General features: G+C 46.8%; 1 protein-coding gene across 3 annotated transcripts in view; it reads right to left on the bottom strand.

The window, feature by feature from the left end:
* The window catches only part of LOC115318970 (kinesin-like protein KIF18A), a 60,189-nt gene that overhangs the window by 39,260 nt on the left and 4,747 nt on the right, over window positions 1-16,182 (bottom strand). For 2 of the 3 annotated variants that reach the window (XM_029978734.3, XM_029978737.4), the window contains exons 2-6: window positions 14,483-14,798; window positions 9,785-9,875; window positions 6,557-6,840; window positions 4,883-4,993; window positions 1,908-2,108 (exon numbers count right to left, since the gene is read on the bottom strand). In XM_029978734.3, coding sequence (XP_029834594.2) covers window positions 1,908-2,108; window positions 4,883-4,993; window positions 6,557-6,840; window positions 9,785-9,875; window positions 14,483-14,779 — 984 coding nt within the window. In that variant the 5' untranslated portion in view covers window positions 14,780-14,798. The remainder of the gene's footprint in view (window positions 1-1,907; window positions 2,109-4,882; window positions 4,994-6,556; window positions 6,841-9,784; window positions 9,876-14,482; window positions 14,799-16,182) is intronic. The other variant, XM_029978736.3, reaches the window with a different exon arrangement.

Raw genomic sequence — 16,182 nt, 5'->3', positions numbered from 1 at the left:
CGAAAATGGCGAAAAACTAAAGAGCTTTTCTCCATAGCTCGGAAAGACGGTGTCACGTGTCCTTCCGGTTGGGCAGAGTGACGCGGAGAGCGCAATGTTACGAGACAAGCTATAAATTATGGACTGGCTTGCAGTGAAAATGGGTGGCGAAAAATGGCGAAAATGGCGAAAAACTAAAGAGCTTTTCTCCATAGCTCGGAAAGACGGTGTCACGTGTCCTTCCGGTTGGGCGGAGTGACGCGGAGAGCGCAATGTCACGAGACAAGCTATAAATTATGGACTGGCTTGCAGTGAAAATGGCTGGCGAAAAATGGCGAAAAACTAAAGAGCTTTTCTTTGTGTGCGTGCGTGTATTTTCTTTTCTTGCTGCTAAGCAATATTCCTGAAGGAGGGAGAAAGCGAACATAAACATCAAAATAAAAACACGAAGTTGACGGCTGTCGGCACTTTTTTTCTGCTGTGGTAAGATCTGGATGCACCAGGAGGCAAAGCCGTGACGAGCGCGGCACTGCAGCGCCGGTCGCCCAATGCCCTGAACACAGCTTGAAGAATTTTTTTTTTGTTTGTGCATTTTTTAGAAACAGCAAAGCGCCCGTTGTATTTTTGTCCTTTTAGAGCGCAGCTCTTAGGTGCCCATTTCCGGCTTGAGCGGCGTCGGCGTCGCCGTAACCGTGAGGTCACGTGACCCCCTCCCCCCCAGGTAACGTGACCCCCCCTGAGGAGGAGACGAGGGGAGGAGGTTGAAGGATGAGGAGAGGGTGAAGGAAAGCAGGGGGGAGGAGGAGTAGCAGGCAGGATCACGAGGTGAAGAGAAGGGGTATACCCTACCCTCAGTACCCTTCCCTCCTCCTCCTCAAGAGCTGCACTCTAATTTGGTGTAACAGGAAGTTGTAAACAGCTTTCATTTTTTTTTTTTATTATTTTAATCATCTTTCGATTGGCACTGGCTCTGCTGTCTTTCTCCTCTTCAACTCAGTCGTTCGAGTAAGTTGTTCAGGTGTGCGGCGTGGGTAGTTTGCCGTTTCGATATGCATGAGCATCGTACCTGCGTGCTGTCGTGTATCCCCACTGCGTGAGCCTATAAAGACCCCAGGCTACCACTCTTACTCCACGAGCTAAATTTCTCATCTACCCACGGTAACAATTGGCACTGTGCTTGCGGGCTGATTGACTTCACATGCGAGTACTGTACTTTTGTAGTTTAGACGCACCTGAATACCCATGCAACTTTCCTAAAACGGTGTTAGCTCTAGAAAGCCAAGATCACAAAACAATATTAAGCATATATTTGTTTCGCTGTCCCCGCTTCCGCAGCAAGGCTTCTGATGACCCATTTTTTCTTTTAAATACAGATGTCGTGTGAACTCGACTTCTCTTGTCAACGACTGAGAGGTGCGATTATTTTTTTAGGAAGCTGTTTGACCTGGTTTGCACTTAGTAGAATGAAGGCTTTCAAGAAGCTTTTGCACACTTTTTCAGTCGTCTCTGCGTTTGATGTCAGCAGCTTTATGCTGCTTTGTTCTAGTAACACAATGTGGCTGTCGATGGCCATTTTTTCACGTTTAGGAATTAGAGGAATGGAATTCTGGAGTTCAGCCATTCCAGGGATGGGAATGGGCTCAGTGTCTGTCTCTGTTCTGAGGAGTTGAAAGGAATGGAATTGTCGGAAACTTTAATTCCCCGAAATAGAATTGGAATGGAAGGGGGGTGGCCATTCCGCAACACTGCTAGACACCGGCGCGAGCACACGGGGGAGGCCACATAAAGTAAGGACACCTTCCACAGAGCGGGGAGGCTCGCTGCATAGCAGCAGGGAGCAAACGCCCAGGCTCACCTAACTATTGAGGTCACTTCCAAGCGCAACGTGACAGAAAGACACACATTTTTTCTCCCGAACGCTTCGTCACCTTGTTGTTGGCGAGCGCGTCGATGACGTTGCCGAGCGCCAGCAGGGAGAGGTTGATGTTGGTGCCCTCTCGGAGGCGTGCGCCAATGTTCCTGTTGACGGCGGCAGACCGCTCGGAGCCAGCCAGGTCGACGAAGCTCATCTTGGAGCGCCGCACTTGCTTCGATGTGCCCGACAAGCACTCTGTCTGCGTCACGTACACCTGGAGAATACAAGGCGGAAACAGACGCTCAAGTCAAAAATCGGTTGTCCTTTTAAAATATGCCAAAGGCGCTCCAAACGCATAGCATTCGTAGGTCCTTTGCAACGTTACCTCGCTGCGCATTATTAGTTCTTCTTTCTGGCCACATTTTTTTTTCCCATTTTACTGTTGACCTTAAAGCTCAGCATAGACAAAGCAAATTAAAGAAAGTTACAGACCGAACAGTGCAGTTTCGAAACATGCTTATTTGCGCTGTGCGAGAATGTGAAAGATGTTGACCGGCTGTGTTCATTGCACGCCCGCAGGTGACGAATTTTGCTATAGTAAAACATTGTTTCAAGAGAGTTTCGTGTGTAAGGGAATGAAAACAATGAAACTAATTCGAGTTCTGAGTTCACCGCAGCCAGGCGAGCTGCATACATTTTTCAAACTCTTTTTGCTGACCCAGTGAGACGTTGCCAATTTCTTTGCAAATTTTAGGTGGTAGGGGGGCAGTGACTTGGGATATCACAGCAGTCTGGAATACAATGTCCTTTGAGGAACTGCAGACACAAAAACAAAGTCTCGACACACAGACACCTGCCCAACTGAACACATTTGGGAATCAAATAAAAAGTTCCCGAATAATATGATTTGCGAATCAAACTCCTAGTATTCAGTCACTCAAATATTCAATATATTGGGCCAAAGATGCGCAGTCGGCGCGGAGCTGACAAAAGAGCCGTTTTATCTCCTGATGTTAGCGCCATGATGTTCGACAGACCATGCGAGAAACACCTCCTGGTCCTACCGTTCCACAAAAATCTAACGTACAGGTTAGAAAAAAGAAAAGTAAATAACGCCACAAACTTTATAGCCCGCAGATTTACTCACGATCATGACGCAATCTGACCTTGAATCAAAACCGAAACATCCGGTTTGCGCCGCTTCCAGACAGAAATTGTTGAGAGGCCGAAACTCCGCGCCGTGCCTAATTCTTTTCACGAGTAAAGCCCCTCGTTTCAAATTGAAGCGCCGATGTAGAACACTCCTGTCACACTCACAGAAATCGGCAAGTGCAAGATCACAAAAAGAAAACCACATGAACCACGCCGATAAAACCAGCCGAGTGGTCATCGTCGTTCTTTCGGAACCGCAAACCGCAAATTCTGATACGGAACAAAACGGAACGGAAAAATAGTGTGCCTAGATTTAAGAGGGTTTTCAACCGTTCGATAGACAGCCGCAATTGAATTACAAACTGCGAGAAGGCGACGAAACGGTCAATCAGGCAGGCGTCATCGCTCTTCCGTTTCCTCGCCTTCTTTCCACGTGACTACACAACACATGTGCACCTACGACCAATCTGTGCAGGAGCAGTCTCCGTGGCTTCAGTTTTGTTTGTTCCCTCTTTTAAATCTAGTCTCTCTAAAACAGGATAGATAGACGGAGGAATGGATGGATAGCGGCAGTTGGACGGTGACTTGCGCCACCTGACCAAATGTGTTTTTTTTCTTACTTCAGATTATATTAGGGAGCCTTAAAGTAACGTACACAATTTTAGCGAACGTTAGCACTAAATTTAGCGCTTACGTTAGCGCATGCTATGCAAGAGAGTTTTAGAATATCCACCATGACGCAACAGCCTAAGCATCTCGCGCTTGTAACGCCACCAAGATACAGTCCAAATTTTTATTTCACACACAAAATGCTGTACCTTGAGAAAAAAAAGTTTTTGGGTTTAGAGTAACATTTTAGATTTGTTTAAACATCAGAATACGACGCGAGCGGTCAACCGGTCAGGTCTGCTTGCGTCGCCTCGGTAAGAGGGGTCTCGTGTTTTGACCTTCGCACATCGTACCTTTGCCGAGAAATGTTCGCACGTTGCAAGCATCAAGTTGCCAGTGATCGTTGCAAAACCGAGAGCAATCGTAGTCGCAAGGATGCCGCTGACATCGCACTCACGACGCCACCAAAGCAGCCGCCGACAAGGTCCTGGAAGCCGCCAATTTTTTAACTGTGCTCGTCTTGGCGAGCATAGTTAAAAAAATGGCGACTTTGTTTTATAATGTATGCTAAAATAGCGCGCGCAAGGCGCAATACGTGGTTAGCATTCAGCGCATGTGCAGTGGCTACGACACTATTCTTTGTGTATGCAAAGCTTTAGCGTGCATTATTCTAAAACTCCCAATTGTTTAAGCTGTTTACGCAGATTTAACAGCTATCTGTTTATTTATATAAAATAAAATCTCGGGTGCCCTGTTTCTTCCTTAAAATTGAGACCAAATATCTCAAAATGCCCCTTTTTTGATATACATAAATATAAAAAAGAGGACATGTCGCGGTATTAAGTCGTGCTTTCAACGGAAAAAAAAGGCACGCGTGGCTTTAACTTTGGTTTTTTTTGCGACGCTTAGGGTATTTAGATCATATTTGCATCATAAAATTGGATCTTTAGTGCTCAACGTCAATAAGCAGCGGGTTTTCTTTTTTTTTTTTCACCAGAAGTTCTCTATATTTGAGCTTTTTTTCGATACAAGATGCATATTCTGTACCAGGCGCATACTCTATACATATAATAATCTCATTCACAGAACACTTTGAAAAATTCCTACAAATAAAATCACTATTCTATATTCGATATTCGGCCTTTCTTCCTTAATTCGATTTAATAACTACTATTTGGTATTCGCACACCCCTACATGTTTTGGGTTCTACAAGCACATGCATGTGTGTGCGTCAAGTCTTTGTGAGACACAGTTGCGAAGCGCGTCGTCGCTGCCAGACGACCTACCTGAAAGATGGCGTGCGACCTAGACGACTCCGAGTTTGCGTCCGTGGGGTGCTGCGTCCTGTTCAGGTTTCCCTTGTGGAGAAGCTCCAGCAGGGAGTCTGCCTCTGCCACCTGCACAAGACGGAGACAAGTGCCGTAAACGAGCTGCCGGTCTTCCACGTATAAATACAATGCATCTTCGACTGGTATTTCCACCGTCTTGTGTCAAAAGTGGTGCCGTAGCGGCAAAAAATGTCACGGGGAGCCGACGTGTCTGGTTGTCGGCTGGTCACAAAAGTTCAGTTAAAAAGGCTCGAGGTACATTTAAGCACTTGTTATGAATTGTGAATGCAAAAGCACGCACGCCGCTCTTCGCTCCCTTCTTTAATCTGCGGCGTACAAGGCGCTGACCTTGGGCGTGAAACGGTGAAGCTGCTGCCTCGTGGACGCGCAGCGCCATCGGGTGAGCAATCGTTTAAACTGTCGTGTGCCTTGCAACGCGAGGAAGGAACAGACAGCAACATAGTTTTTAGCAGAGTGAACTCCTTCATTTATTACATGCACCGTATATATGGCCACTCGCCACACAACCGATAAGACGCGAGCGAATGAGGTGATCACTGATAATGCAACAGTGTGATAAGATAGTCAGGATGACACCACACAAACTGACGCGCAGTGGCCAATGGGAGCCTCGTCGACGCGCGCCAGACAATGGGGCTGAAGTGTAAAAGGTGCCGTTGGCTAGCTTTGCACGTGGTTTCATTAAAGTGCCGTTTTCCCACACTGTCCGGTGATAGTTAGGGGGAGAAAATTGGTCTTAAAAGGCCGGGAGGAATCGTGTTTTTGTTTTTTTAGATTTAGGCTAGGTGGCGCAAGCTACCGCCCGTTACAAAGGGTATAAACATCCATCCACCCAACCAGGAACGCGCACTGCAAATCTCTTTGTTCGAGACTGCTGCTGGAAAGGTCTCTACTCACCTCAAATGGCTTGAGGACCGCCCCATGTTGACGAGCTAGGCTCGTCCAAAACAGTCAAGGGGTTAAAGGGGCTGTGCAACATTTTTCAGACTTTGGCCAAATAACTGCGGAAATTAATCTGAGTCACCTATGGAACGAAAAGCAGAAAACTGTATTTTCTTGCGAGCGCTAGTTCTTATTTTAAGAAAATGAAACAAATCGAAGGTTAAAGTGCCTCTCAAATTTCGACGTCGACTTTCGAGTGACATACTCTGGGGGTTCAAGTAGTTTCCCTTGGGTCCTCTCTTCAGAGACCAGCCGCTTCCTCCGCGATCGTCGACTTTTAAAGGATGAGCATCGTCGAAGGTCGCGGCAAGCCATCGGCACAAAGGACCGTTCACCACGGGGCTGACGGCGAGTGTAGCAGCAGAGGGGGACAGTTTTTGTTGACTTCCGCGTATCCCCCAGAGACGGTGTCATTTTAGTTCCAGTAACCCCGACAGACGGCTGCAGATCGGCAAATAATTTGTTTTTTGCTTTGCGATTATGTAGCAGAATAGCAGTTTTTCGAGGAAAGGCGACGCGTTTTTGGTCACTTGAGTTTGTATAAACAATATAAAAAATGCAAACTGCCAATTCTTTCAATATTAAAATCATTGCATTGCCCCTTTAAGGCAGCCCGCGTAACCAGGGCACAAGTCGCCCAGAGTCACCGCGACGGGTCAGGGGACGCACCTTGTGATAAGTGAGGTGGGAGACGACAACCCCCTTGCTGGGGTCCTCTCCGAGCACTAGGGGCGGGACGCGGTCCGTGGGCGAGCATGGCCGCAGCAGGTCGCGCAGCTTCTCGTTGTACACCTCCAGGTAGGCCACCGTCACCTCGCACGACTGGCCGTCCCCGCGCAGACTCTCCACCCGCGAGTAGAGCTCCCGCACCGTGTGCCACACGACGCCCGGCTGGTCCTCGGCACCCAACATCGTGTAGGTCTTGCCGGACCCCGTGGCACCATAGGCGAACACTGCCGGAAGGAGTCAGAACCGTTAAGAGGATGTCATGGCTGAATTTGATCTTGGATAGGGATAGTTGTTTCTTCATTTCAGGTGGCAGCAACATGCTACCTTTTTGCCCTGTCAACCTCTGCCTTTTAAATTAAATGTGTCAGTCTTTTGATTAACTTCTGTTTATACACTTGACCTAGAAACAACAGAACTCAGCCGAGGGGGCAGTAAAGAACCCAGGCGGAAATCATGCCACTTTCAGCTGGACTATGGAACTGGTCCCAGCTGGAAATGAGACAATCCAGCTGGACTGTCTCATTTGCAGCTGGGACCAGTTCCGTAATCCAGCTGTAAGGGGATTCATTTTCGCCTGGGAAGAGGCGGGTTTTAAGTGCTCTGGGAGAAGGTACTTTTCATCTCCCATGTTCGACTGCTCCATATGCGCTTCACTATTTTTGGCTGGATGTCGATGCAGAAATGAAAGTGTACCATAAAGCTGTCCTTAATGGAGGCTTGGGCGCAGTAGAGAATGTATTTTCCTTTCCACAAAGCCATACTGCATAGCCAACGTAATATTGGTTATTTTCAGTGCTATATAAAGCAGAGATCTGGTCACTTTCAGCTCTTTTCTCTCCATTATATTTTTTAGTAATAATTTCATTTTAGTCAACTATTTTTTGGTATAGGACTGAAGACTCATTTTTTTTTTTGCTTAGTAATAATTTCATCTTAGTCAACTATTTTTTGGTATAGGACTAAAGACTCATTATTTTTTTTTCTCATCTGAAATTTAATCTGAAATGCACCTGTGGAATTGCTCCTCTCTACTTTATTAATGTCTTCAATAAAAAATGCAAAAAAACTGTTGAGGACAGAGAGGGTATAACACTTGATTTTGCAGACAAGTGCTATAAAAATGGTACTCTACAAAATCCTTTTTGCAGCCTCACTCGGACATTTTACTTTTTACTTGGCAAAAAGTGATGTAAATGAGGTCTAAGCATCCTAAAATACCCGAAATTACATTCATGCGTGGCTGATCTGCATATTAAAAAGGTTATAAAATATCCCGGCACTTGCCGTTGGTGCAGAACGACGCATGCTGCCACTGAACCTCGCTGAATATTGTCGAACAACGGATGGCACTTGTCAGCCACTCGCCAGCGATGGGGTCCCGCATGGACGAGCAGCAATAGCCAGCCGCCCATCCACGCAAAAACCCATCGCTCGCGAGTGTCTGTCAAGCACCGTTCGGTAGTGCCCTCCGTCGTTCTGCACCAATGGTAAGTGATGCAACCTTTGATCATTTTTTTAATATGCAAATTGGACATACATTAATGTAATTTCTGGTTTCTATAGAATGCTTAGAGGTTGTAGATTGAGTTAGGGTCATGAAATGAGGATCTCGAAAAGCACCTTAGTACCCCTCAGGGTAATTGAGACGATCCGCAAAAATCAGCTTCTCAAAGTATTGTGCTGCAATTTACTACAGAGGTGCAAGCAGGTAATAAAAGTATGGGGTAAAAAAATCAAGGAAAACATGCATACGCTGCGTCGAGGGAGCACCGGCAGATTTGAGCTCTTTTACGCAATTTTCTGCTATCATAACCTGAATCGACCGGCACTCGCTCGATGCAATACACGCCATCTGTCAGCAGCACTTATCCATGCGTGTACGTCATCTGCTAAGTGGCGGTGTAAACAGCCAGAACAGTTTTTTTCCTATTTCTTTTGAACGGAGTAAGCTAATTTTTTTATTTTTTTTTTGCTGTAAATGTTTACTACCTGCTTGCACCTTTGTAGTAAATAGTAGTGCAATATGTTGAGAAACCAATTTTTGCAGGCCATCTAAATGCAGATTGGAAGTTAGGTTGGCAAGCTTACGACTGCTTGCATTGAAAGAGAACTTTTTGACACAGCAGTCGTTTTATGGCAGCTGTTCAATATCATTAAAAAAAACTAAAAAAAAGCATAGGACTTGCGATTGTTCGCGTTAATTGTGTCTTACTGCGCACATTCAAAAGTTGTGGCCCTTCCCACTAAGGAGTTGAGTCCCACAAGAGAGTCGATGATCATTGCATGCCACAGTCAGCCGGATCAAGAAATCGTACCCATCATGTCGGAGTTGGAGATCAAAAGTTACAAATAACAGCGTCTCCGGCAACGCATTACTTTTTCCGGTAACATAGTAACCATCTCGTTATAGTTACAAAACAGCAACAAATAACGTCCTTTAGTTACTTATTTTGAGCAACAGGTAATTTAGTGACAAAACTCGCTACATATTCCCAAGACATAAAAATAACGCTTAATTTTTTTTGGTGTTTCTAGGCGCCGAGTTATACATTCTTGCACTACTTCCCAATACATTCAAAATTTGGCCTCTCTTTTGACCACAGAAACACTTCCACTTCAGGAAAAATAACCTAATGCCCACACCATTAGTCAGTCAAAACCGGAGAATATTTAAATTTATAAATAAAAAGCAACGCAAAAGTAACGTGCGCAACCTTTTTATCGGCAAAGGTAATGCATTCCCTTTATTTTGAGGTAACGTAGGTCGGTAACAAAGTAACGTTTTTCGTTACTTTGTTTCGGTAATGCCCACAACACTGGCGTGAACCCACTCGCATGGTAAACTCTTCAGTTGACAGGGCCACGGTCGTGAACGCTTTCGAGTTCGCAAACGCAAATAGTGATTTGCCAGAATCCCACCCGTTCGGTGCACACGATATCCACACACCGGAGTCAACTTTTTTTTTTCCTTGGCTCCTACCATCCCTGCGACGTGGCAAATAAAGGTAACATTACGAAACGCATTCACCACTCGGCCCCTCCAGTTTCGAAAGAGACTTTCTCCCAGAGTCCAAAGCTCGTCGAGATCAACAAACGGTGTAGCTAGTACGTTGCTCGCACCCCGCCTACGGTACAAGAGCGAAACAGGTAAAGGCATCGTGCACTCACCGGAGCAATTGCACCCGTCTAGGAGGGTACCGAGCATTTCTTTCGTGGTGTTCTCGAAGACAAACACATTGTCTTTGCTGTCGTCGAACACCTGCAGGACAGGGAGGCCAGAATCAATGAAAAGGGCAACATCACTTCTGCAAGTCATCCACGAAACATCCCGCTCCCTTGAAGGGCATTTTCGATCGAAAATTGAACCAAAATAAATTACTGGTATCGCTTTAGTGGCACAAAGTATGATCGCGGCCGAAATATCTCGTCAAAGTGAAGCCGCGTACTCCACTAAAACCAATTAAAGATGCAACCTGCTGCTCTTTAGCGGGCACCAAGCAGGTTAGCCTTTAGTCAAGGAACACTGGTGCAGCACACTTGCGACGTCACGTCGCGGTCGTATGGCTGATGATCAGCGTTGTTACCCCCTTAGCAGACAGTTTCGGTGTTACCATAGACGCCCGAAACCAAACTTTGAGCCACAATATTTATAAAACTACACACAATATCGAGAAAAAAAAGTACACCTTGCAATTCAGGGACACTGCTTTAGCTGAAAACAAAGGTAATCCCAAATTCAGAAATACTGACGGGAGTTACCCTTTCACCGATCACTTCAACACAATGTCTAAGGACAATCTGGGCTGTTCCAACTGAAAAGAGGAGTAAAGGCCCGTTCACACTCTCGCGACCGAGTACGACTGAGAGAGACGAGATCTCTTACAACTTCTTAAATGTTTCTAGAATGAGGGAACACACTGACATTGTGGCGCCATCTATGCGGTGACCCTAGAACTGCATTTCACAAAAGCGAAGGTTTTGCGGGATTTCCGAGGTCAAATGTGCGTAATACCCATAGAAAGGCTCGTTTATAACATTGACAAAAGTTTTTCGAGCCAAAAAAGAAAGGATATTGCGCGAGAAATAAAAAAAAATATGCCGGACCGCCGAGTTTACACTGCTTCCCAATAGATGGCGCCAGTGTGTTCTCTGGTTTAAGAAGTTTTAAGGAACCCAGGTTTAAGAGGTCGCAAGCAGTCGCAAGAGTGTGAACGGGCCTTAAAGCTCTGCAGCAGAATTGGTGCTTCGCACTTATAAACTATGCACGAAGAGTAAAGGGCAGGCTTGCGACCGTTTCTCGTTAACCAAGGGCGGATAGTTACCAGCTTTCGTTGTTTAGTCAGCACTTCAGTCGTACACATTAAAGGATTATGCTGTATTTACAAGTCGGATCTGTATCTCCAAAAAAAAAAAAACACAAGTACTATGCCAAAGAGCTACGAGGAGGAAAAGCTGAGAATAAGAAGACTTCAGAAAATATGAGCGACCCCTCACACGACTGAGTCATGTGTAGTTGAGTCGGCAGATTTTCTTTTCGTGACCGTGTTTATGACCTTTGCAGGTTCATTACCCACTCAAAGCAAGGAAAGGCACCTTGCAGCTCAATGCTGGGGAAGGAGGGGGACCAGTCACTTCGATGGGACGGCGGGAATTCCGCGAGCCGGTCATGGATTCCCCGCGGCTTCCCGTGGGCTCGCATTATTAGCAAACATTCGCAACCTCAAAACTCTACGTTCAATCACCACCTCAGAAAAAAAACTCTGTTGTGTGAACACACCATTTGGGTTGGATGGGTTCTTACAAATCAAACTCCCTGAACTGGGGTCCCTCGGAATCGCACCGGCCCAGTCACATTAACCTTATTCGAGTGTGCACATGCATGCTGTCCCAAAGCTACGAGAACAAAAACGATAAGGCCCACTTCACATGAGGCTTTCTTATCGGCAACAGACCTTTTACAAAAGTGCGAGCCATTGCCTGTCCACCAATGTTTGGGCACATACGCGGAGTGTGCATTGGACATGAGGGCTGTGCCAGCGTTCAGCTCGAACTCGGCGCAGCTTGTATCGAAAATGAATCCCGTGTCGGCGTTCGGCAAGGACTCGCGTCCAATCCCACGCTTTCGTGCCTAAGCAATGGCGACCCCCAATGTTGCTCGATGGGGTTTTGAAGAAAATCTATTTCGGGGTTGGTAGAAGTCATTCCCAAGACCTTCGCGCTGCGAAACAAATAGCTCGGATCGGGTCCAGCCTAAGATAGCCAAACAACGCCTCTTAGACGGCCGAAGAACTCCTCAGAGAAGTTTGAATATGGCAGCAGCCAATTAGGGGGTGCCTTATTTTCACGAGACTTCCCCCTGTGGCAGTCACGATAACTGAAGAAAGGGTTCAATTTCGTTCCAGTTTGCAGTATAGATAATTTTCGTGGCTAAATGATGTTGGGGAGATCAGCTACTAACGTCATTTAGATCATTTAGAGAAATACATGGTACACCAACACACAACTTTGTGTCCAAACAGTGAAAAACAATTGGAATCCTAATGGTGGCTACATAACACAGCAATTCGAGTTTCAGCTGTCACTGCTCATGAACACGGGAGGCCCGTGTGGCTACAATTCCTGGAAGACGTCACTGACAGGCGTGTTCACTGCATCCTCAAATGTGGTCCCTCGATTTCCGCCCAATGACGTCTTAGAAATGTCGTGCCGTTGCACGCTGCAATACAAGGTATGCTTCGACAGTTACAAGTCGGGACGCCGCGACGACAATGACACTCACTATTGCTCGTCTTACTTTTTCCGGCATTGCTACAGCCAAACTGCCAGGATCTCGACGTCTGACGACACGACACACGGGCAGCATCATTTGTTCACACCTTGAAACCAGCTTAGACGCATGGGTGGTACGGGACGCCGAACACACCAATTGAAAATACGTCAAGTGCTTCGTTTCACCTCAAGTCTAGAAGCAGCCGACACCACAAGTCGATGGGACCACTCGGACAACATTTAAAGCACGCACATAATCTTGGTGTTCATCACGTTTCTGTATGTCCTCCGTCATCGCTGAACTAATTGTAAAGAAAAAAAGTCTACCGACTTGAACTTTTGAGGCTACTTGTTTGCTCCCATTACCTCGTGTGGTCGGTTCCGTCTGGGCTAAAACAGGGTGTCTAGCAAATTATTCTTTTGAAATTCCCTGACTTTTCGAGGTTTTTCCTGAGAATTTCAAGTGAAATTCTCTGACCCCTCTAGAGGTGTTTAAAAATATAAGACCATTACAACACAAGGCATTGAGAATTGAGCACAATGAGGATCATTTTGCACGGGCCTAATCTAGTTTGTATATATCGAAATGTTTGGATTGGTCTAGTCCGGATGAAACGAGCACTTCTTGCCGCCATCATCATCAGTGAAGAGGCCAATTCCGGAAACACGAGACAAGGAAAACACGACGCTTAACCACACACGTCAATAACGAAATGGCAACATGGCCGCCAGATGCACTTTAGGATACTTTTGGCTTAAGGCTTGGATTGAATTGGGGTCTGCGGCTTTCCCATTTGTTAGTAAGTCTAGTCGCTCTAACTGAATCTAGCCTAGTGTTGCAATCTCAATCCACTCCAATCCAAGGATTGGGCTGGATTTGTCGGTTGTTCTCTTTACATCGGGTAGCACACTCTACATCGGGTGAGCAGAGCCCACACTTTGCTCTAAGCAGAATTTATTGCCTATATTTCTGCCCCCAAGTCCTCAAGTCTTTGCTCAGGGCACTCAATGGCATTTCCGGCTCATTCTCCCCGACTGGGCTCGCTCTCTGACAATATCCCTGACAATTCCCCGATTTTTCCCGGTAATTATAATTTCCCTGACAATTACCGGGTTTTCCTGTCGCTAGACGCCCTGTTAAAAAAGTGAAAGCCGTTTACAACTCCCTGTAACGCCGAATTAAAGTGCAGCTCTTGAGGAGGAGGAGGCAAGGGTACTGGGGGGGGGGGGGGGGGGGGGGGTCAACTGACCGGAGGGGGGTCACGTGACGATGACAATGCCGATTATGTCATCAGTGACGATGATGATGACGCGGATACCGATGACGTCATTAGTGACGTCACTCATGACGTCACCAGTGATGATGACGATGACGATGCAGATGTCGGTGACGTCATCTGTGATGATGACGATGACGATGCGGATGCCGGTGACGACATCATTGACGTCCCTGATGACGTCATCAGTGGCAATGACGATGCGGATGTCGGTGACGCCAATAGTAACGTCACTGATGTCGTCATCAGTGATAATGACGATGACTATGCAAATGCCGGTGACGTCATCAGTGACAACACTGATGACGACATCAGTGACGATGACGTCATCGGGGAAGGGTCACGTGACCTCGGCAAGGGGGGGGGGGGGGGTCACGCGACCTCAGGGGAGTCACGTGACTTCGGGGGGTCACGTGACCTCGGGGGGAGTCACGTGGCCTTGGGGTGTGTCACGTCACCTTGGGAGGGGTCACGTGATCTTGGGGGGTCACGTGACCTTGGGCTGACCTTGGCTACGCCGACGGCGACGCCGCTCAAGCCGGAAACGGGCACCTAAGAGCTGCGCTCTAAAACCGACGACCAGTTTGCACTTTTCACTTTCCCCCCTTCCTCCTCTCCCCCCTTCTACCCTGACCACCGTTGCCTGTTTTCTCTTCCACCATGGTAAGGAGGCAGAATCTTGAGTCTGGTCGTCGGCCTTTAAGCCGAAATGAAGTATAGGCATTGCAATGCTGCTTTCCCCGTCGCATGGTGAGACGTCAAGACACCGAGGGGGGAAAAAATATGCCTTGTCTGAAGCGGGGAAATGCGCGCATCTCACCTTATCGAAAAGAAAATTGAGGTTCTTGTTTGCCCTGTTCAGGCCCCCGCAGGAGAGTTGCTGTCCCTTGAAGTAGAAGGGCTCCGCCTCCTCTTGCGGATCGAAGACGAGGCAGCGGTCGTCCACCACCTGCACCACCGTCGACGCGCTCGCTTCCCGGGAGTTGGCGGGCCGCACCCGTACCGCCACGTTGACACGGCTGGAGGGCGCCGAGGACCGGGCACGCTTCCTGCGGCCGGGGTCAACCTCTGCCGACAGCCGCTTCGTGCCACGAGAGACGGACGGTCGGGCAGCCATCACTGGGATGACCCACTGACTGAAACAAGTGCAATGCATTAAAAGAAATATATTGCTCGCCTTAGACCTTTTATTACGTGCAATGAAGGTACGATAGCACCCAACTAGGTTTCGAATGAGCAGCACCTGCATATAGCGGTGATATGCAGTGCGACATGTGGAGAAGGAATACGTGACCCGACATTGCATGCCGTCGGATCACATGACATCAATTTCTCTGCTAAATTTAGTGGGGAAATTATCTAGCAATGCATTACATGAAGGGCAGCTATCGTTAAGACAACCCTACAACTGGAGCACGTAAGAACAGTGCATCTGTAGAATAGTTTGGGAGTGGTGGGTTTAGAGCAGGGCAGTATCGCAATACATATCTATCGCAATAGTATCTTAGAGATATTTTCGAGTATCTGTATCTCTGTAGTCAAATACATTTACAGTGTATTGCTTGCATCACAATACTTTGCCGGTCATAGGAATCTCATTACATTTGTTGCCGTTTTTATGATGCATTTAAAAGACCAAAACATCTGCTTGGTGCAAGGTCCTTGAGAATTTATAACATGAACCCACCCTATGATCCATCACAATCACCAACATTAAAGTAAAAAATAACTTGTCTAAAGAAGGTTACTTGCAAGAACAACAGAATAAGCCACTCCCACAAAGCCCTCCACTCTTTCCAATTTAGCAGAGCGAAAGCTGTAAAGGAGTTGAGTGCAGAAAAGGTATGAGTCCCTTGTCCAATGTCCCCATACTATGGGCGACTCGGAAGCATGTAAGACGACAGCTTCAGTTGCGCCCTCTCGGCAAAACAGGGTTTGTTTCATGCAGACGCCTTTCGTCAAGCATTGCAAGCAGTCTTTAATATTCAGTAACCATGTTGTTCACCGGAGGTGACATGTCTTTAGCGGAATTGTTAATAAATAAAAAGTTTGAGCTAAACGTAAATGCATAAAATAACACAAAATGGGACACAAGCCTAAATACCATTTGCATTTGCCACGCCCTCTGCATATGGTACCATTCGGGAACAAGTGTATTTCTACAGGCATCTGCATCTGTACTACGGAATACTTTTTCACTGTTTTTGCAGAAGTGTCTCAGGGATATCCCATTGCATAAAAGAAGAATGTATTTCAGTATCTGTATTTTGGGCCTTACAATACATGCACCTCAGTATTTGTATTCCCGAACACTTTTTGGAGTATCTCTGCCCAGCCCTGATTTAGAGTAATGAATTCAAAAGCACTCGGATGACAACCGTTCGTGGGGGGAGTTGGTGGACGCATCCGAAAAAGGCAAGTCTCCGAAGTATTGAGACAGTTTACTGTGTTGTCTCCAACTATTTTTCTTAACTTGCCTGAAGGGCAGTTTTTATGCGAAGGACACTAGTATATCTGACG

The sequence above is a fragment of the Ixodes scapularis genome, unplaced genomic scaffold (genome assembly GCF_016920785.2).
Source record: "Ixodes scapularis isolate PalLabHiFi unplaced genomic scaffold, ASM1692078v2 PGA_scaffold4__175_contigs__length_147842914, whole genome shotgun sequence".
NCBI classification, from domain to species: Eukaryota; Metazoa; Arthropoda; class Arachnida; order Ixodida; family Ixodidae; genus Ixodes; species Ixodes scapularis.
This window is presented reverse-complemented; position numbering and strand designations above follow the sequence as displayed.